Source organism: Schistocerca serialis, chromosome 7, assembly GCF_023864345.2.
Source record: "Schistocerca serialis cubense isolate TAMUIC-IGC-003099 chromosome 7, iqSchSeri2.2, whole genome shotgun sequence".
NCBI lineage: Eukaryota > Metazoa > Arthropoda > Insecta > Orthoptera > Acrididae > Schistocerca > Schistocerca serialis.
Window position 1 is genome coordinate 575,283,964 of NC_064644.1, and position 22,108 is coordinate 575,306,071.

General features: G+C 43.8%; 1 protein-coding gene across 1 annotated transcript in view; it reads right to left on the reverse strand.

Moving 5' to 3' along the window:
* Window positions 1-522: 522 nt before the first annotated feature.
* LOC126413259 (leucine-rich repeat transmembrane neuronal protein 2-like) overlaps window positions 523-22,108 on the reverse strand; it is a 70,115-nt gene continuing 48,529 nt past the window's right edge. Inside the window, exons 2-4 of the mRNA XM_050083161.1 lie at window positions 19,057-19,363; window positions 947-1,233; window positions 523-754 (exon numbers count right to left, since the gene is read on the reverse strand). Coding sequence (XP_049939118.1) covers window positions 523-754; window positions 947-1,233; window positions 19,057-19,363 — 826 coding nt within the window. The remainder of the gene's footprint in view (window positions 755-946; window positions 1,234-19,056; window positions 19,364-22,108) is intronic.

Genomic DNA, 22,108 nt, shown 5'->3' on the forward strand with positions numbered 1-22,108 from the left:
AGGATGTATATTAATTGATACCCCAATGTTTGAATCAATTTTTCCAATTTCATAAATTTTAATTGGATATTCAAATGTTTTTATCTTTTCATCAATGTATAATCCTAAACTTCTGTATTTACTAACTCCTTGAGAACCTTCCTTACATGTTTAACAAATAATGTTGATTTTGAGGCTAAAGAAGACAGCTTCGATCTTTATTATTCACATTAATACAAGTTCTTTTAACTTTAATTACATCTTGCAATTCAGTTAATGATTCATTTGTTAAAAGATTAAATTTTTAATTTCTTATCATTCTGCGTAAAAACAGTCTTCAACCCTCTGTGTAAAATTGATCTTACTTATAATGCTATTTTAAAACCTCTTCAGTGTTTCTTAAGAAAGTAAGTAAATGCTATAATTCAAATACTTCGTATATTTAGCAATACTTATACTTTTAATTACAAACTAAGTGGTGTAAGGTATTAATCTGATATATATTTTTCACAATGTTAATCCTCTGACAGTGGGAGCTCTCTGCTAAGGAGGAGATATGGTCTCATACAGAGGTTGGTTTGATAATAGGGAGTGGAACTGTGGGCTGTCTGTAGGAGTCCAGGATCCAGAAGGGGGTGCAGGAAGTCTCCGCTGCTGTGTGCGGTTAATGTTAAGCAAAGGTGGCTGCCTCACTTCATCCAGTCTGTTGGATAGGGTCAGCGGTTTACCGCTGCCCAGCTGAAAGTACACATCATCAAACCGAGGCATGCATGTCCTGCACCAGGAGTTCATAATCAACAGTGCAACAGCTTTGTATGAGACGAACAACAAGATGACAATAGTGGCAGCCATGCAGCTAATATAGATAAAATGTCGCGTGTAAGAACGTGAGCTGTCGCCTGTGATGAATAAGTCGTGGTAAACGGTATGCAGGTTAGAGAGTGGCCTTAAGGCATCGCCTGGATACGCGACAAGGTTGTTGTTTCCGAGGTGCAGCTCCTGGAGTTGGGGAAAACCTGAGAAGACTTCTGGCTGAAGCTTTGACAGGCTGCAGCTGGAGATGTCCAAGTACTGCAGAGACTCGCTTCGAAGGAACGTCCCAGATACTGGAAGTGTGATCGGATTCCCAGACAGGACTAGGTTCTTGAGACGTGCGTTGTCCATGAAGACATCTGTAGGAAATATTTTCAGCTGGTTTCTTGATAGAACAAGAGTTTCCAATTGTAACAGACCAGAAAAGACGTCTCGAGAGACCTGAAATTACAATAATCATCATGGTTAATGTGTACTGAAGAAGGAAAAGCGTTACTCTTGGCATCGAAGGAGGAATTACCTATGAACAAAAATGAAACTCAGTTTCTGTAACATTGCCAGGAGAAGGGGTGTGGGGTAGCAGTTAACGTCGCTGACGGGTGTTGCGGGTCGTCAGTTCAAATTCGGCCTCGAGGATTTACTTTTTATTGAGTACTGCCAAATGGGGATAGGGGAAGTTAACAGAAAACTTCATAAAACATCTTGTTGATGATGAAAATTATTTTATTTTAGTTATTTCATGCACTATTCGGCAGTCCTTAATTGGTGGCAAGTACAACCGAACCTTTATCTGATTATTAGTCGTTTTTCCGAATAACTGCTTTTTTAACTTTTTTAATGAGCTAAAACTTTTATTCATGAAACTGGTATAAAACAATTCATGTAGCTAGGTCTTATGTATGTCGTGCTTTTGGTCCTCAATAATGGCAATGGGCATAGTAATAAATTTATGCTTTTAAATACGTAAATAAATCTTTGGAAATTCTTGGTGGAATCCGAGTGAAGTTGACGATGTGTTTCAAGTGCATCTTTTAGAAGCTAACAGTCACGAATGTGGCAAAATGCAATCCAATGAACGTAGCAACAGTGTTCCATGGTGGATGCAACAACAATTTTCTATAACAGTTTAGTGATGGAGCGAGGCAGTTATTACTACAAGTGTCTATATACTAACTCATTATTTGTTGTGTAGGTCTAGGTTGCAGTTCCATCAATAAAGCTGATAACGTAGGAATTTTCAGTATGAAAGTGCCATGTGTGTGAAAATGTAAATCAGGTGGATTGAAGAAAAATAACATGAAGGTTTCAGAACTGGGCTCACAGAAATTTGAAATAGAAAAATAAGCGATTACAAGGGTAGCTGAGAGTATAAAAGTTCCAAAGGAACCCCTAATGAAAAGGATTCATGGTTTTCATGGCAAAGCACAAAGCCGTCAGCCAGTGCTAAAAAAGAAGAGTGTGTGTTTCTTCAGAATTTCATAAAGAAAATATGTGAACACAATTTTTCTTTAAATTTACTTCGTTCTTTACTTTGAAATTAGTATTAAAATTTAATTATCATACGAGATTTGTTTTATTTTTTTATTTTATTTTATTTTATTTTATTTTTCAATTACTGATAAAGTTTCAGCAGAACAGTTAAAGTCACCCTAGAATCATGAACTATCCACAATTATCACATAACAGACAATCAGACAACTTCATTCCAAAGATGACCAACAGAGTTTTTATTTTACATTTTATGGTATGTTAGAGCAAAAGGTAATAAACACCAAAAATTTTGTTACTACAGCTCAGTACCCACGCTCTGAAACAAAAACCATTAATTTCAATGGTTTCAGAAATATTTAATGACGAAAATCAGACAACATCACCCAGTTGGATGGTATTTATTATTACTGGAAGGCTCTTACGCACGTAATATTTCAACATTCTGAAATATTCGATGTCTGTAAAATTACCGACATTCTGGAATATTCGATATTTTTCACATTCTCCGTCAAGAGTTCAGTTGTGATCTGACTGCTACACCTTGGTATCAGCAATAAATACGCTTTCGCTTCCAAGTGTTGTACTGTATTGACGAACCTGTCTTCGGGTCTGGACCTGCTAGAGGTTTTGACGCGACGTTGTTTGCTGGAAACGACGGGTACTTCAAAATTTTTACTTCATTGTTGCATCCATTAGGCCGTCGCCTTCATGGACCGGAACTAGAATCCAAACAGTACATCATTCTAAGGTCTGTGTATTCAGGAGACAGATGGATTCCGAAACAGGAGTAAGTCAGCTGCACGTCAGCCATTCATCAATGTTTTCCGCAGACGCTGGTAAGGACCTGATGAAATGTCACAAACGATTCGACCCAGTTGCCAGAAACAACAGATGAGATGACGTAATGTATTTGTCAAATATGCTCGTTTACTTTTACTTGGGCGCTACAAGCCAACAGTAGTATGAGAACAACGAAGAAAACTTAATAGCTGACACAAATTCCTGGTCAAACTGAAGAAAACTGAAGAGAAATGATGATAAGCAGCAAGACAGCTTAACGGAACAATATTGAACAACAGTGCCCAGCGTCATGGTTGAAACAACAGAACTGTACTTAACAGAATGTTTTGCCACTATACCACATCGTCATCCGAATATGACAGATGTCAACAAAACCTCATACTTGATGAAATGGCTCAAGGAAGGCATGTACCAAACTCTTCTAGTAAAGGATGTACACCAACAGAGGAATTGACAAAGTGGTCTCATCAAATCGAAGAAATGATAACAAAAAGAATGGAACGAAACAGCTACGACCGACTGCAGAATGTGGCCCCTATGGCACTTGTGGAAGACCAGCACAACCTCGCTTATCTCGTACGCCATAGAGAAGGGGATAAAATACAACACTGTCTGCCTGCCAGAAATATCCGTCGGAGTACACAAGAGATGGCAGACCCCATACATCAAGACGCAATAGAGAATTTCGAAGAGGAGATACAATGATTTTTGGGATCAGTCTCCGCCACTAGTCCAACGTGCAATGCGAAACGGTCTCGGCAAGGTAAAACTTATGCTGCAACCGTCGAACGACAAGCCTGCATCCGACCAACGCAGACAGCACCAACTACAGCTCCAAGTACAAAGCCCTACGGATAAAGCAGACATTTGGGGGTAGAGAACAACACGCCCTGGACACATTGTACGCTGCTAAAGAGAGATAAGACGTTTGTTCCGCGACCAGCCTTCACAGAGGAAGACCGCACTGCAGTTCCTTCTCTAAATCCTCGCACAAACGAAAAAATGGCTGACATCGAAATAAGTGTCCAAGGAATAGAAAAGCAACTGGAATCACTCAATAGAGGAAAGTCCACTGGACCTGACGGGATACCAATTCGATTCTACACTGAGTACGCGAAAGAACTTGCCCCCCTTCTAACAGCCGTGTACCGCAAGTCTCTAGAGGAACGGAGGGTTCCAAATGATTGGAAAAGAGCACAGATAGTCCCAGTCTTCAAGAAGGGTCGTCGAGCAGATGCGCAAAACTATAGACCTATATCTCTTACGTCGATCTCTTGTAGAATTTTAGAACATGTTTTTTGCTCGCGTATCATGTCATTTCTGGAAACCCAGAATCTACTATGTAGGAATCAACATGGATTCCGGAAACAGCGATCGTGTGAGACCCAACTCGCCTTATTTGTTCATGAGACCCAGAAAATATTAGATACAGGCTCCCAGGTAGATGCTATTTTTCTTGACTTCCGGAAGGCGTTCGATACAGTTCCGCACTGTCGCCTGATAAACAAAGTAAGAGCCTACGGAATATCAGACCAGCTGTGTGGCTGGATTGAAGAGTTTTTAGCAAACAGAACACAGCATGTTGTTATCAATGGAGAGACGTCTACAGACGTTAAAGTAACCTCTGGCGTGCCACAGGGGAGTGTTATGGGACCATTGCTTTTCACAATATATATAAATGACCTAGTAGATAGTGTCAGAAGTTCCATGCGGCTTTTCGCGGATGATGCTGTAGTATACAGAGAAGTTGCTGCATTAGAAAATTGTAGCGAAATACAGGAAGATCTGCAGCGGATAGGCACTTGGTGCAGGGAGTGGCAACTGACCCTTAACATAGACAAATGTAATGTATTGCGAATACATAGAAAGAAGGATCCTTTATTGTATGATTATATGATAGCGGGACAAACACTGGTAGCAGTTACTTCTGTAAAATATCTGGGAGTGTGCGTACGGAACGATTTGAAGTGGAATGATCATATAAATTTAATTGTTGGTAAGGCGGGTACCAGGTTGAGATTCATTGGGAGAGTGCTTAGAAAATGTAGTCCATCAACAAAGGAGGTGGCTTACAAAACACTCGTTCGACCTATACTTGAGTATTGCTCATCAGTGTGGGATCCGTACCAGGTCGGGTTGACGGAGGAGATAGAGAAGATCCAAAGAAGAGCGGCGCGTTTTGTCACCGGGTTATTTGGTAACCGTGATAGCGTTACGGAGATGTTTAATAAACTCAAGTGGCAGACTCTGCAAGAGAGGCGCTCTGCATCGCGGTGTAGCTTGCTCGCCAGGTTTCGAGAGGGTGCGTTTCTGGATGAGGTATCGAATATATTGCTTCCCCCTACTTATACCTCCCGAGGAGATCACGAATGTAAAATTAGAGAGATTAGAGCGCGCACGGAGGCTTTCAGACAGTCGTTCTTCCCACGAACCATACGCGACTGGAACAGGAAAGGGAGGTAATGACAGTGGCACGTAAAGTGTCCTCCGCCACACACCGTTGGGTGGCTTGCGGAGTATCAATGTAGATGTAGATGTAGAATCTGTCAACCATCACAACAGTCCTTTTCACGCCAGGCAGCTGTAGACGATTGTAAGTGACCTTTGAGACGAAGCCAGTCGCTGTACCATGTACGAAGGCGCTCGCTAACACGTCGTAACAGTTATTGTAAAAATTTAATTAAAAATTCAGGCATGAAAAGTCTATGTGCTAATTATGTTGTTTCATCATAGCAAAAGACTTGGGAGAGCAGTTGAACGGAATGGACAGTGTCAAGGAGGGTATAAGATGAACATCAACAAAAGCAAAACGAGGACAATGGAATGTAGTCGAATTAAGTCGGGTGATGCTGAGGGAATTAGATTAGGAAACGAGACAAAGTAGTAAAGGAGTTTTGCTATTTGGGGAGCAAAATAACTAATGATGGTCGAAGTAGAGAGGATATAAAATGTAGACTGGGAATGGCAAGGAAAGCGTTTCTGAAGAAGAGAAATTTGTTAACATCGAGTCTAGATTTAAGTGTCAGGAAGTCGTTTCTGAAAGTATTTGTATGGAGTGTAGCCATGTATGGAAGTGAAACATGCACAATAAATAGTTTAGACGAGAAGAGAATGGAAGCTTCCGAAATGTGGTGTTACAGAAGAATGCTGAAGATTAGATGGGTAGATCACATAACTAATGACGAGGTATTGAATAGAATTGGGGAGAAGAGGAGTTTGTGGCACAACTTGCCTAGAAGAAGGGATCGGTTGGTAGGACATGTTCTGAGGCATCAAGGGCTCACCAATTTGGTACTGGAAGGCAGCGTGGAGGGTAAAAATCGTAGAGGGAGACCAAGAGATGAATACACTAAGCAGATTCAGAAGGATGTAGGCTGCAGTAGGTACTGGGAGATGAAGCTTGCACAGGGTAGAGTAGCATGGAGAGCTGCATCAAACCAGTCTGAAGACCACAACAACAAGTGTGGGTGGCTATTCTGCGTGGATAAGTGCTACCTAATGTAGCGTTTTATGGTATCACAACAAACAAAAGGAAGTAATGTGTGATACAACACACATAAGACAGTGAATGTAGGCAAAGGTATTATTACACATGAGATTTGCAATGTGTTTAATCAACGAATTTCAAGCGTTTAGTACCCACCTATATCATCCTTTCTCACCTGTACTGTTTTGTCCATTGGAAAACCAATCTAAGCAATAATGTACACCGTCTGTCATTTTTTGCTTACCTGTTTTAAAGAAATATTAATTCATAGTCAGTAACCATTTTTTTAATAGTAATATTATTGTGTTGCTAAATTAGAATGGAAGTCAGCTTGTTGGATGAGTCTAATCAACAATTTTAGTGGCCATATGACAATCTAGTGGTTACAACAATAAATAGGTATAGCTTAAATTTACTTCCAATGTATTCCACCAACAGGGAAGAATGATGTAGTGAAACAGTGTGACCTCACAATGTGGAGCCTATATTCTGGCTAGTTGGCTAGATCACATTTTATAATGAAGTTGGCTTACGTTATTGATTCTACCACAGGTTTGCTCCACTGATACCTGGGTATGTTGTCGTTCTATATTTGCAGCTTTTGCAGCTACAAGGCAATAGTTAGGTCCATTTTTAAATGAATTCAAACAGCTTTGTTAACCTGAGTATCAGCTGATAAGAACAAATGCAAAACACGTTTTTTTTTCTTTCTTCCATGTACAATGACGGGCTTGTCCATCGGGAAAGAAGTTAACTGCTAACCGACTTCAAATCGTGATACTACACCAACACCTCATCCAGAGTGAGCCAGGCTTAATGCGGAGCTGCGCTGGCAGAATCGAGGCTCACACACTGCAGTCTTTCTCAAATCGTTTTACAGAGTCTATTTGGTACAAAAATTTGATTTCTATATTACTTGCAGCATTTCGTGTCAGCTTTATAGTGAAATGCGCGCCATTTCGTTAACGATCATAGTTACTGTGATGTTTCCTATATAAATAACAAATCGAGAAACGTTGCAATGAATAATAGGGGTTTTGCGTTTGGTGCTGGAAATGAAATTTAGCTAACATACTGAATTTTTCCTTAGACTTGGGAGGAGGTGTACCCCATCGTATTTTTAATAGTCAACAGTTGCGACGGAAACTTACCAAAGGATTTTCTTCCTGTTCTTCGTCTGAGAAATATGCCAATAATTGACAGCAAATAGTGCATCGTCTATTCAGAGCGAAGTCGTGAACGTCTTCACCTTACCTTTTGATGTGTTAAAGATAAATTGTATATATTTCTAATATATTTTAACCTAAACGAGTTGTCTCGAGCGGTTCATAAAATAATTACTATCTTGTTTTCGTAATCTTATTAATCACAAATAAACAGGTATCAGATATGTTATTTCTAACAGAACACTTTTGATCTTCTGCTGCAGACTAGAACTGACCCAGTAAAACACTTTCGTATCTCTGAAGCTGTAAAAAAAAATGATGGCTTCCAAAACATTGCCAATTATTCACTGACGAATTAAGAAAAAATTGTAGCAAGAATATCTACTCCCTCCCTCTGTACAGCGATGGGAACAGAAAGATGGTACACTATTTTCAGTAATTTTTCGTGTGTTAAAGAAAACTGAAGCGTAGAACGGAAATCCTTTGGAAACTCCCACTTTTTCAGTTTACAGTAACGTAAGAGAAAAAATTTCATGTTTTTCGTACTATCAAATTCTGTTTTCTCTAGCCGTCCATGACTCTTAAAAAATTACGGTACTAGCTTGAAAAAAATAAAATAAAAGAAAGGCTGCAGTTTCTGCTATATATCATCATAGATCAAGTTCCATACGTTAACTGCTGTGGTCTTCTCCACCAGACATCGCGGCACCTAGAGTATCAGCAACCAAACTGACAGCCTGCAGCTGCAGGTTGCCCGCTTCGCAGGCACACCGAAGCACTACACAACTGAGAGGCAATATTGACGAACGGCCACAACAACAACAACAACAACAACACCACAGCAAAGACACCAGCGGCCACCAGGGGCCACTACCAGCCCACATAAACATAAGGAAGAGGTCGCTGCAGATCCCAGAACTATTTTCATACGTCAAACCACGTGACGGAAAATAGTTCCGAGGTACTCATCCGCAGAAGCGCTATAAAGGCCGGCGCTCGGACGCACATCGGCAGTTCATCGACCGCCAGCACATGTGGATAGCTGCCGTCCCGGCAGCCCGGTTTGGTTAATTGAACAGTCCAATAAATTGTTTTCGGACTTTGATCGTTAGTTTCTTCTGCTTACGCAGACATATCATTAACCATATTGAAAACACTCTCCTCTTTGTGTGCTATATTGGCCAAAAGCTCGTTTCTACACACTGAGCAGTTTACGAGATATGGGGGATGTTATGAATCCACACGCTCGTCGATCGGAAGTGAACATGCTACTTAAAACCCGTTTTTCCGAGAATGCAGACAGAGACCTCCTCTCAACTCTACAGAAAAATTCAGTATGTCAGCTGAATTTCATTCACAGCAGCATATGGTGTAATGTGCACAAAACGTAAAACTACAGCGACCCCTGTTTTTCATTGCAAGTTTTTCAATGTGTTATTTATATAGGAAATATCACAGTCACTACGACCATTACCGAAATGGTCACTTCACAAAGAAGCTAACATATAAAGACCTACAAGAAAAGTATAAATAAAGTTTTTCAACCAAATATATTCTGCAAAACCGCCTGAGACTGCAGGACGTGCTCGTCGATTCTGTCAGATCAGCAACTCGCCAAGCCTGGCCCTCTCTTGGTGACGTCACACTGACCGCGCTGCGGGCTTCTCTTGATGCGTATGCCAATGCGTTATGTTGTCATCGATCTGAAAGCTGTCACTAGATTGGTCTGTCATTGCCATGGAGAGAATAGCTTAACACACTGGAGAAAAACAACATAATTTTTTTGTACACAGAAATCAACACAGTGCAAAGGCCGCTATTGTCTTTGTCTTTGTAAAAGTAATTTCAGAGCTTAGATTACGCTAATAGATTTCTGATTAATCCAAGGAACACCATCTCATTTTAGGTTACATGGAACACCAAACAAGAGCAAAATTTTCCTGTGTTACAGCAGCTTATAAATCTTGTAATATTTATTTATTTTACGTGATTGTGTTTCCGGTGTGAGATCAGTTTAAAAGTGCTCAGTTGCACTGTGACTAAAAATGTAGCCTTTAGAATATACCAGGTGTTCAGAAATTTATAATACACTCTTTTTCTCTGATGAAATATAACAAGCGATAGTGGTAAAATCTTGGCTAATGAAAGTTTAAATGAAACATCCAGTCAGTACTTAAATATAAAGGCTGTTCAAAATTTGTTGTCCTTGACGAAAAGCTTCAAAAAGCGAAACAGAAACACTTTCGTCAAAATAGGCTACAGTGTATCGAAAGCTTTCAAGACAGACTCTTCGAGAGGAAAAGTATACCGCCATACACAGAAGACAAGCACAGAAAATAACTGAACCTGAGTGACTCTTATACAGACGGGGAGCGCTGCTTCCAGCAAGCTTTAATTTGGTTGTTGTGATGTTAACTCTGGCTCAGTGGTTAGTTGTTTTCATCAACGATGTGTAGCATTTTGCTTTCCCACTTGGTTCTTCAATTGGAGTAGTTTTGGTTATTTTTAGTTTCTGTCGAAAAACGTCTCCCATAGGGTAAATGATGGGTAACGGGAGTCCTTCCAAGCCCCGAGATCGCCCATCTACATATGACTGCAAACGTTCAAGGCTTAATTCATGCAGATACAATGGCGTTTGATTTCCTCCATTCTACTTTGGCACATCAATCTCGAACAGTGTATTTGAGTTTATTGATTATGTGTATCAAGTGAGCTGCAGCACATTGACTCCTCGTACCTCTTTGTAGTATCCTAGCCATTCGGTCTGTCCTCCGTTAGGGGAATTAGAATATAGGTTTATTTAGATTTTCTTTTGTTGTTCATCAAATTATACTCCTGCATCACGATGTTATGTAGACAACATCAACAGATAATTATTCGGTTTTTCCTTTATGAAGTACGAGACAACTATTACAGGAAGCTTCTTAATGGGTGGATCTGCTATTGTCATGGGACATGTGTTCTCTGTTGTGTTTGAGTGTTCAAACCGAGGCAAGTTTGTAATCTGCATGCCGTCAGTCCCACAGAAGTGTAGAAACGGTCCGTTATGATGTTTGTAGCCTGCATTCTTCATTGGCTCCACAGTCTCTTCACAATCTCAAAGGAACCTGGTTCACAGGCTGGTCTACAGTCTTTTTCAACAAACAATTCAATTTTTACTGTGTGCTAGGGCCATTTCAAAACTCATGCACACTCACATATGCGACCATTACGGTGACGTGGTCAAGTTTAAATGCAGGCCGGTTACGAGCAAGGCTTCAGTCGCGATGGTTGTATTTGCTGGTTGGTGCTTTCTGGTTCGCGTGTCTGTGTCGTGAGCAGCTCAGTTTTAAAAGGAAGCTGAAATCAAATTACGTCGGATTACACGTAGTGACCAGCGTTCCTAGTTCAGAATCGAAACCCTGCGTGAAAAGAACCCTGAAAAGAACCCAACGGAAGTTTACGACGCTTCCAGGGAGGTGTGTAGGGACAGTTAGCAAGTAGTAGCACGGTATCATTTTGCTCTGCTCACTTCCGTGGAGGTCGGCTTAGCACTGAGGACAATCCGAGAAGTGGTAGGCCATCAGCTGCAACAGGCTACACCTCTCAAATTATTGTTAATGATATTTATGGAAAGGATCGACCAAAATCATGTGAGAAAATTTCATATGAGGCCAAAATTTCTGTCAGTTCATTTCACAGACTCATAACTGAAAAGTTAAAGATGAGAATAGCTGCTGCCAGATGCGTTCCAAATCGTCTAAGTGAAGAGCAGACAGAAGGTCGCACAAAAATGGCAAAATACTTGCTTGAACGTTACCGAACGAAAGGAGAACAGTTTCTGAAGAGCATTGTTCCACTACATGAAACCTTGATCGAGATGTTAAGCGAGAACTGAAGTCTCATCCTCACAACAGAGAAGTTCCGACTCTCCACGCCAGGAAAGAAGCGGCCGCCAGTAATCAAAGGTGAAACTGATGACGATCTTTGAGTATTACAGGAATGGAGTTACAGCTACAAACAGAGTGCCAGAGGTGACGTCCGTAACAGGTGTGTACTACAAGCTGTTTCTGCAAACCGTTTTGCGTCCGAAAACTCGTGAAGGGAGATCTGACATGCTTGCAGCTGGTGTCATTTTGCACGATAATGCAAGACCGCATATTGCCTTACCAGTGAGAGAAACGCTTGAAAATATGGATCTGAAATCCTTCCCCCCATCCCCTCCCCCACCCCCACCCACCCTAGGCCTGATGACTTTGGTTTGTTTCCCAAACTGAAGGAACAGTTCTGTGGTAAACGGTTTGGTACTCTGTACTCTTCGTCCGAGGCAAATCAAGATGACCTTTTTCTCTAGACACGAATACAGCAATATAAATCCTTTGGGAGTCAAATAAATAGCAAATATATGGCAGCCAAGGCGAATTGGCTACAGGAAAGATGTGAAGAATCGAAAAAAAAGATCGTGGAGAGCACTGGTACAACATATGGAAAAGTCGAAACAACCTTGGGTGGAATTAAAAGTGGTGGCAATATCAACGGTGCAACGGGAATTCCAATGTGAAACGCAGAAGAAAGAGCAGGTAGGTGGAAAGAGAGCACTGAAAGCCTGTAAAAGGAGGAGGACCTGTCTGACGACGTGTTAGAAGAAGAAACTGGAATCGGCAGGAATGACATAGGCGATCCAGTGTTAGTGGTAGAAAAGAGATCAAATAACGCAGAAAGCATAGACAATATTGCATTGGAATTTCTAAAATCGTTGAGGGACGTGGAAACCACCGACAATTCAAGCTGATGTGTGGAATCTACGAGACTGGCGACGCACCGTCAGACTTCCGGAAAAATAGCATCCACACAAGTGCAAACAGATCAATGCGAAAATTATAGCAGAATCAACTTAACAGCTCACGCATCCGAGTTGCTGACGAGAACAATATATTGCACAATGCCAAATGGTAAGATGGCCCAGTGGACAGTTTGTCAGAAACTGAAGACAGATCGAGCACGAAAACTGGAAGAAGGTGTACCGAACTGTGAAAAAAGAAGCAAAACAGAAACAATGAACGGTCCAACCTGAGAGATGTGCACCATCGAGCGAATTTGAATAACCACGGCGTCGTGGTTACGTGGTCACGTTGTTGGTCTATAAGTGTGAGATCCGTGTTCAAATATCCCTCGTGTTCCATCTTTTTTCGCAAAATTGTAAGCTGTTCGTCGAGGCATTGACGTGTCTGTTTCCCGTACTCAGTTTTGTGTCTGTGCTCTGTTGTAACGTCGGTTTGCAACAATGAGGTTTGAGCAACGGACCTCCAGAAGTACGCACCTCCTATTTGTTCCATACAAGCACCACACGTTCACACGTTATGACTTTTGCGTTCCGTTTTGGAAGTTTTGACTCTAGAATTCCTTTGTTGTAACATAGTTCACACCCGTTTATTTGCCGTTTTCATTTCCGTGAGAGGGTTTCTTTTTTTCTTTTTTTTTTTTTAGGGCGCACAGCTACAGTGGTCATTAGCGCCCAGACTAAGTTATGAATGCACAGCAACTAAAAAGGACAACACTATAAAAGGCACATTAACAGGCAAGGGATTAAAAGAAAACAGCATAATCAAATGTCCTTAGACAGGTTTGTCAAGTGGATAAAACGAAGAACGCGAGCAGCTGCTCCCAGGTCATCCACTAAAATGGCATCCAGAGTACATGGCAGGCCAAGATCAATGCGCAGTGTATTAAAAAATTCGGACAGGACGTTAAAATGTGGCGTACCGTCAGCAATTGCCCACATAGGCAGAACGGCGCCGGCGCAGCCGTCAGCAGATGGCGATGGCTGAACCGGCAGTGTCCAATTCGTAACCAGGCCAAAACGACCTCCTCCCGCCGAGAAGGGCGTGAAGAGGTCGTCCAAGCCGTGGGGAGAGGTGTCAAGACCCGAAGCTTGTTTTCAGTAAGTGTAGCCCAATCGGCATGGCACAACGATAAAATGCGCTGGCAAATAACCCTGCTAAAATCACACAACAAAAAGCTCTCCGAGGCTGGAGGACCGCAGCCTTGGCTGAGGCATCTGCAGTTTCGTTCCCAGGGATACCGACATGGCCAGGAACCCACATAAAGGTCTGTGAGAGGGGTATGCGGCATCTCGCCTGCTCTCATTGTGTAACACATTTACTAGCGACGATAACGTATTCTTACCACATGACTCATATTCTATAACCAACGTTGTAGTACGAAAATTGCCAAGACTACAGAAGGAGAACAGACACGTCAATGACCAGACAGGAAGTTCGTAGATCTGTGAACAAAAAAGAAGGAAAGAAGTTGGGCACGAGGAGCATCTGACCCCGGATCGCCCACGGTGCTGGTCAACACCGTAACCACACAAGCCCGGCGCCGCTATTCTTGCAACAATCACGATGTTGCACGTCTTAAGCTTCTACCGTTCACTGTTTATCTCTTCCTTCTTATTTCACAGTTCAGTACACCTTTTTCCAGTTTTCTTGCTTGATCTGTGTTCAGTTTTTGACGGAGTGTCTCCTGGGCCATTTTATAACTAAATTCGAGGGCAGTGCGATGGGGAGATCCCCATGTCAGTAACAAACAAATAGCCTTGCAGAGACAGTAATACACTCCTGGAAATGGAAAAAAAACACATTGACACCGGTGTGTCAGACCCACCATACTTGCTCCGGACACTGCGAGAGGGCTGTACAAGCAATGATCACACGCACGGCACAGCGGACACACCAGGAGCCGCGGTGTTGGCCGTCGAATGGCGCTAGCTGCGCAGCATTTGTGCACCGCCGCCGTCAGTGTCAGCTAGTTTGCCGTGGCATACGGAGCTCCATCGCAGTCTTTAACACTGGTAGCATGCCGCGACAGCGTGGACGTGAACCGTATGTGCAGTTGACGGACTTTGAGCGAGGGCGTATAGTGGGCATGCGGGAGGCCGGGTGGACGTACCGCCGAATTGCTCAACACGTGGGGCGTGAGGTCTCCACAGTACATCGATGTTGTCGCCAGTGGTCGGCGGAAGGTGCACGTGCCCGTCGACCTGGGACCGGACCGCAGCGACGCACGGATGCACGCCAAGACCGTAGGATCCTACGCAGTGCCGTAGGGGACCGCACCGCCACTTCCCAGCAAATTAGGGACACTGTTGCTCCTGGGGTATCGGCGAGGACCATTCGCAACCGTCTCCATGAAGCTGGGCTACGGTCCCGCACACCGTTAGGCCGTCTTCCGCTCACGCCCCAACATCGTGCAGCCCGCCTCCAGTGGTGTCGCGACAGGCGTGAATGGAGGGACGAATGGAGACGTGTCGTCTTCAGCGATGAGAGTCGCTTCTGCCTTGGTGCCAATGATGGTCGTATGCGTGTTTGGTGCCGTGCAGGTGAGCGCCACAATCAGAACTGCATACGACCGAGGCACACAGGGCCAACACCCGGCATCATGGTGTGGGGAGCGATCTCCTACACTGGCCGTACACCACTGGTGATCCTCGAGGGGACACTGAATAGTGCACGGTACATCCAAACCGTCATCGAACCCATCGTTCTACCATTCCTAGACCGGCAAGGGAACTTGCTGTTCCAATAGGACAATGCACGTCCGCACGTATCCCGTGCCACCCAACGTGCTCTAGAAGGTGTAAGTCAACTACCCTGGCCAGCGAGATCTCCGGATCTGTCCCCCATTGAGCATGTTTGGGACTGGATGAAGCGTCGTCTCACGCTGTCTGCACGTCCAGCACGAATGCTGGTCCAACTGAGGCGCCAGGTGGAAATGGCATGGCAAGCCGTTCCACAGGACTACATCCAGCATCTCTACGATCGTCTCCATGGGAGAATAGCAGCCTGCATTGCTGCGAAAGGTGGATATACACTGTACTAATGCCGACATTGTGCATGCTCTGTTGCCTGTGTCTATGTGCCTGTGGTTCTGTCAGTGTGATCATGTGATGTATCTGACCCCAGGAATGTGTCAATAAAGTTTCCCCTTCCTGGGACAATGAATTCACGGTGTTCTTATTTCAATTTCCAGGAGTGTATTTTAAGATGCGCTTAATTTTAACTGACGTTGGTGAAATGCCGCTTACTTCAGGGGCAGAGTGGTGTGTAGCGCAACCACTGTGTGTTTGATAGAAGTGAGAGGCAGAATATTTTATTGGTTTTTTTACAATATCAAACGCCTTTTGGACTACAAATGTAGTTCCTTCTTATTTGTTCCAGTTCGATAGCCTCTTCTCCGGAACGCGTCGGGAAATGTGGCCAAAATGTTTACTCCAATAAGAATTTGGCTCTCCCAAAAAGAAGGCACAGCAGAACAGATAAAACTGACTTATAAACCCTTTTATACACTTTTATGTATCCTTTTGTGGGAATTTTGATTTAATTATAACTTATCTGTTCTGTTATATTAGGTATAATACAAAAGTAAGATTGAATATGGTCTGTTGCAGCCCCTTTGTTTTGTTTCAGAGAGTAGGGTATCAACATGCCTGGAAAATATGTCGAGCAATCATAAAAATAAACGCGAGATCTTGGGACTGACCGCAGTGCCCGCTTAGGTACGGAAAACTGGACTCTACTAGTATGTAAGGCTTCAGAAAAATGCATGTACTTTCTTTTCAGCTGATATACATTTGTTGGGAATCTTGTACCACCTAGATTCAAAATGTATAAGGTTTAATCGATAACCATTGTTTGGTGAAAATTGAATCTCTCTTTGAGAGGCCACATTGTGAGAGCCCTCCCCCCCCCCCCTCCGTCTTCCCCTCCCCTAACCACCACCATAGCAGGCCACACAATACTATTTGGCCAGAAGTGTCGCCCTTCACTGTCAATATTGGCTATCAAGCAAGTTTGACGACCACCGATATAGAACTTAGTGTAGACGAGTTACTTACTTCGAATTTGTACGACTGGGCATGTTATGGCTGTGCCTACCATTAACTAAAATTATGTGGGAGGTTGTGTGTGTGTGTGTGTGTGTTTGTGCGTGTGTGTGTGTGTGTGTGTGTGTGTGTGTGTGTGTGTGTGTGTGTGTGTCCTTCCACATGGTATTAGTTGATGATACACATAACTACAATATACCTGTCGAACAATTTCGAAGTAAGTAACTGCTCTACATTAAGTTCTGTATGATTGCAGATGACAAACTGTGAAACGAAACGACAGCATCAAACGACATAAAAATTCAGAAAATCCACATCATGTGGTAACAAGGTACATGTACAGAAATTTTTCCGGTTTTCAAATATACTGTCTGATGATGCTGAAAACTCAGCGAAACATGTCTGGGAAATAAAAAGCAAAAGAAAAAGTGTGTTCTGCTGAAGGCGGACACTCTCCAAAAACAAATCTATTTGCAAGCAGACTTGGACAGAAGAGTTCAACCACAAGATAATTTGCCTCTACCGTCTTTGATAGCAGTCTATGCACAGGACTGGTAAAGTGGTAAATACACGAGTTTCGAACAGCTATGCTGAAGTGTTGAAGAGAGGAGAATAAGGTAACAGTTTTTGCAAGGACACGTAAACACTATGTAACCATGCTATAATTTTTTATTCATATCGTAGGACGTGTCTCGTCTGTACCCATTATAAGTTATCCGACTTGGGACAGTGTAGGTTAACAGTGTTCAGGCAGACATATTTTGACAACAGCGTTCCAGAAAACTAGTAAGGTAGTGCGTATGTGAGTACAGTTAACAAGTAGTGTCGTAGATGAGGCAGCAGAAAAAATCCCGAAGCGTTTCTTAAGTTTCGGTAAAGGTTTGTGGCACAGCGTTTAAAAAGCATGCCTTCGCTAAAGTGTTAAAATGCTGGTATCGAGAAGATTATCGCCTAGAAATATTACAGGGTGACGCACGAAATGTGTTACCAATTGTTTCTTTCACAATGTACGACGCACATTAGATATCCCGCTGGGATCTCTACAGCAGCACCAACAGCGCTTGGAAAAACAAATGAGTTACGAAATGAGGTGTAATTCACGATACTGCCGCTAGGAGACTAGTAAGCAGCAATGGCTGACAATGGAAGACTGACGACACAGCAACGATCGGCAATTGCGTTACTTTTTCATGAAACGAAAAGCCTTGTTGTGACTCAGAGGCGTTTCCGACAACAGTTTAACACACGATGGGTCCCTTGCAAGAAGACCATCCACAGTTTGTACGATAAATATGTACAGGAAGGAACAGTACTGGAAGCGAAGCGACCTCAGCCTAAGCCTGTTTGTTCGCCGGAGAATATTGAAGCGGTACGAGTTGCTGTACAGAGAAATCCCGGGAAATCGTGTAGAAAGGCAGCAGTGCAACTGGGAATATCCAGACGCTCCGTTGAATGCATTCTTAAAAGTGACCTCCTTATGTACCCATACAAGATGACCTGTGCACAGAAGCTCACTGAAGAACACAAGCAGCAGAGACTTTGCTCAGTGGGCGGATGATAGGGAAGAAACTCTCAACAACGTTTGGTTGTCAGACGAGGCGCATTTTCATTTAGACGCTGTGGTTAACAAACAAAATGTACGCTTTTGGGCCGCTGAAAACCCACAAGTGCTTCATGAACGACAACATTATGCTCCGAGGATTACAGTGTGGGCAGCAATTTCCAGTCACGGACTTATTGGACCCATTTTCTTTGAAGAAACTGTGAACAACGAGCGTTATTTGAGCATGCTTCGCAATAGCTTCATTCCACAGCTTCTTGCTACTGCCTTGCCCCTCAACACACAGTGGTTCATGCAAGATGGAGGAAGGCCACATACTGTGAACACTGTGTTGGAGTTTTTACACGAGCATTTCGGCATGCGGATCATTTCACTCAGGTTTCCAGGTTGCTTCAATGACGGGCAAAATTGGCCCCCCAATAGTCCAGACTTCAATCCATGTGACATTTTTCTTTGGGGGTACCTAAAGGAAAAAAATTTTCCCGAAGCGTCCACGTGATTTAATGGAGCTCAGAAGCCTTAGTCTTCAAGTTTGCAGTGAAATTACGGAAGACATGTGCCGTAGGGCAGTCACTAACTTCAGTGTTCGCTTGAAGGAAGTTAGGAAACGAAATGGTGGACATATTGAGCATGTGCTGAGTTAGAACAAATCTCCATGGACGACTCTTCATTGTAGTATATGTTCCTTTCAGATTGTATTGACAATAAAGTTTATATTCAGAAACAAAATGGTAAGACATTTCGTGCGCCACCCTGTATTTACTGTTTCTTTCCTCATACCCGTTTCCTCTCGAGACACTGCGTGCGAAAAAAATGCAGATACACCTGTGCGTTACGAAGAGATCGGAAAGGCCAGCTGAGCACATACAAGACGCGATCACTGCGTACTGACCTCGAAAAGGAGCCCGTCAGTGACGGAGAGGAACTCCAGAGCAGACAGGTTTCCGAAGTCTGCCGGCAGGAGACTGCGCTGCTGCAGCCCCGTCACGGACAGCGACAGCACGCTGCTGCCGTCGGCCGGCTGGACAGTGGGCCAGGAAACCGCCTGACATTCCACTCGCGTGCCGTCGCTGGAGCAGTTGCAGCTGCTCGAAAAAGCGCAGACCTCCAGAGGCTGCGACGTCGCGCGAACCGCCGACAGCAGGATCCCCACCAAGCTCGCCACGGTCCGCCAAAACGGAAGGTCATACTTCAGTCCTCTGTCAAAAACAAACAGCGATAGTACGTAAATACTGTGGTTGACGTCTCACCATACATACCAGCTTCCAACCACATACACTACAGGCCATTAAAATTGCTACACCAAGAAGAAATGCAGATGATAAGCTGGTATTCATTGGACAAGTATATTACACTAGAACTGATATGTGATTACATTTTCACGCAATTTGGGTGCATAGACTCTGAGAAATAACGGCCTTGATACGCCTGGGCATTGAGTCAAACAGAGCTTGGATGGCGTATACAGGTACAGCTGCCCATGCAGCTTCAACACGATACCACAGTTCATCAAGAGTAGTGACTGGCGTATTGTGACGAGCCAGTTGTTCGGCCACCATTGACCAGACGTTTTCAATTGGTGAGAGATCTGGAGAATGTACTGACCAGGGCAGCAGTCGAACATTTTCTGTATGCAGAAAGGCCCGTACAGGACCTGCAACATGCGTTCGTGCATTATCCTGCTGAAATGTTCGGTTCTGCAGGGATCGAATGAAGGGTAGAGCCACGGGTCGTAACACATCTGAAATGTAACGTCCACTCTTCAAAGTGCTGTCAATGCGAACGTGATCGAGACGTGTAACCAATGGCACCCCATACCATCACGCCGGGTGATATGCCAGTATGGCGATGACGAATACTCGCTTCCAATGTGCGTTCACCGCGATGTCGCCAAACACGGGTGCGACCATCATGATGCTGTAAACAGAACCTGAATTCATCCGAAAAAATGACGTTTTGCCATTCGTGCACCCAGGTTCGTCGTTCAGTACACCATCGCAGGGGCTCCTGTCTCTGATGCAGCGTCAAGAGTGACCGAAGCCATGGTCTCCGAGCTGATAGTCCATGCTGCTGCGAACGTCGTCGAACTGTTCGTACAGATGGTTGTTTTCTTGCACACGTCCCCATCTGTTGACTCAGGGATCGAGACGTGGCTGCACGATCCGTTACAGCCATGTGGATAAGATGCCTGTCATCCCGACTGCTAGTGGTACGAGGCCGTTGGGATACAGCACGGCGTTGCGTATTACCCTCCTGAACCCACCGATTCCATATTCTGCTAACAGTCATTGGATCTCGACCAACGCGGGTAGCAATGTCGCGATACGATAAACCGCAATCGCGATAGGCTACAATCTGACCTTTATCAAAGTCGGAATCGTGATGGTACGTATTTCTCCTCTTTACACGAGACATCACAACAGTGTTTCACCAGGCAACGCCGGTCAACTGCTGTTTGTGTATGAGAAATCGATTGGAAACTTTCTTCATGTCAGCACGTTGTAGGTGTCGCCACCGGCGCCAACCTTGTGTGAATGCTCTGAAAAGCTAATAATTTGCATACCACAGCACCATCTTCCTGTCGGTTAAATTTCTCGTCTGTTGCACGTCATCTTCGTGGTGTAGCAATTTTAATGGGTAGTAGTGTATAAGCAAGTTGTATATAAGACTGTATTTGTATCATCATTAGAATTAGCAGCTGCCAACGGTACTGTATTATTTAAGAAATGTTGTAGTTCGACGCCCTGGTTAATAACGCGACACGGATTCATCAGTACGGAAAAAGAATTTCACTCCGGGTTACGTTTTTGAATCGATATTTTACAGAATTTTATCAGAGCACTGTGACTGTGCGGGTCTAAGCAAGGTAATCTAAGCATGGTAACTCCATCTGCTGCGCTGTGTTATTTCCAGAATGTAATCTCAAGATTCGAGAACCCATTAGGTGCACAGTGTATGACGTCGAATTACAGGCGGTGTTGAGGACTTTGCATAAGATACTGCGTCTTCCTGCTACAGAATTCCTCGCCTCCACCGACTCTTTAACTTCCCTTCAGACCGCCTTTCACAGTATCTTTAGCTGATATGCTACTACCTTTTCCATGTACAGAGGGAATGCAAGTTCGTGTCAATTTACTGGATACCAGGACTCGAGGGCCTTCAAGGTAATGAAGCGGCAGATGTAGCAGCTAACGATGCCTGCTTGGAAGTTACGATTTTTGAATTTGCTGCTCCTGTACAGGCCGTTACCTCACGGTCGAGGCAGAGGGTCGTGCGTTTGTAGGAAGAGAAGTGGTTAAGGTTCAGGAACAACGAGATGGGGCTGGTGAAACCAACGACACATCCAAGCGTTCAAAAATGTTTCAAATGGCTCTGAGCGCTATGGGACTTAACATCTGAGGTCATCAGTCCCCTAGAACTTAGAACTACTTAAACCTAACTAACCTCTGGACATCACACACATCCATGCCCGAGGCAGGATTCGAACCTGCGACCATAGCGGTAGCGCGGTTCCAGACTGAAGCGCCTAGAACCGCTCGGTCACACCGGTCGGCGTCGAGTGTGGCCCTCCTGAACCTGTCGACTGTATACTCGCGTAACAGTCGGGGGATCCCGGCCGTGCCGAGCAGCGACGTGCACTGTCGATACGTCACGTTGCTCGTGCTGTCGAATTCCGTCACGTGGGTGTAGGCTTTTCATCTTCTCACGCGAGGCGTAACACGAACCTCTCCCAAACAACCAACATTCAGATGCGTTTTCTGAATGGAAAATCGACTGCGTAATCATTCCTTGTACGCGGACTGTAGACGGGCTTACTCCTAAGCATATCTGTGCGTCTAGTACACTTGACGCCATTTTCTCGTTTACGCATCTCGCCTTCTTCGTGTTGCAATTTTAAAATGCAACAGTGTAAATTACCTAATGCAGAACATAAATCTCACGTA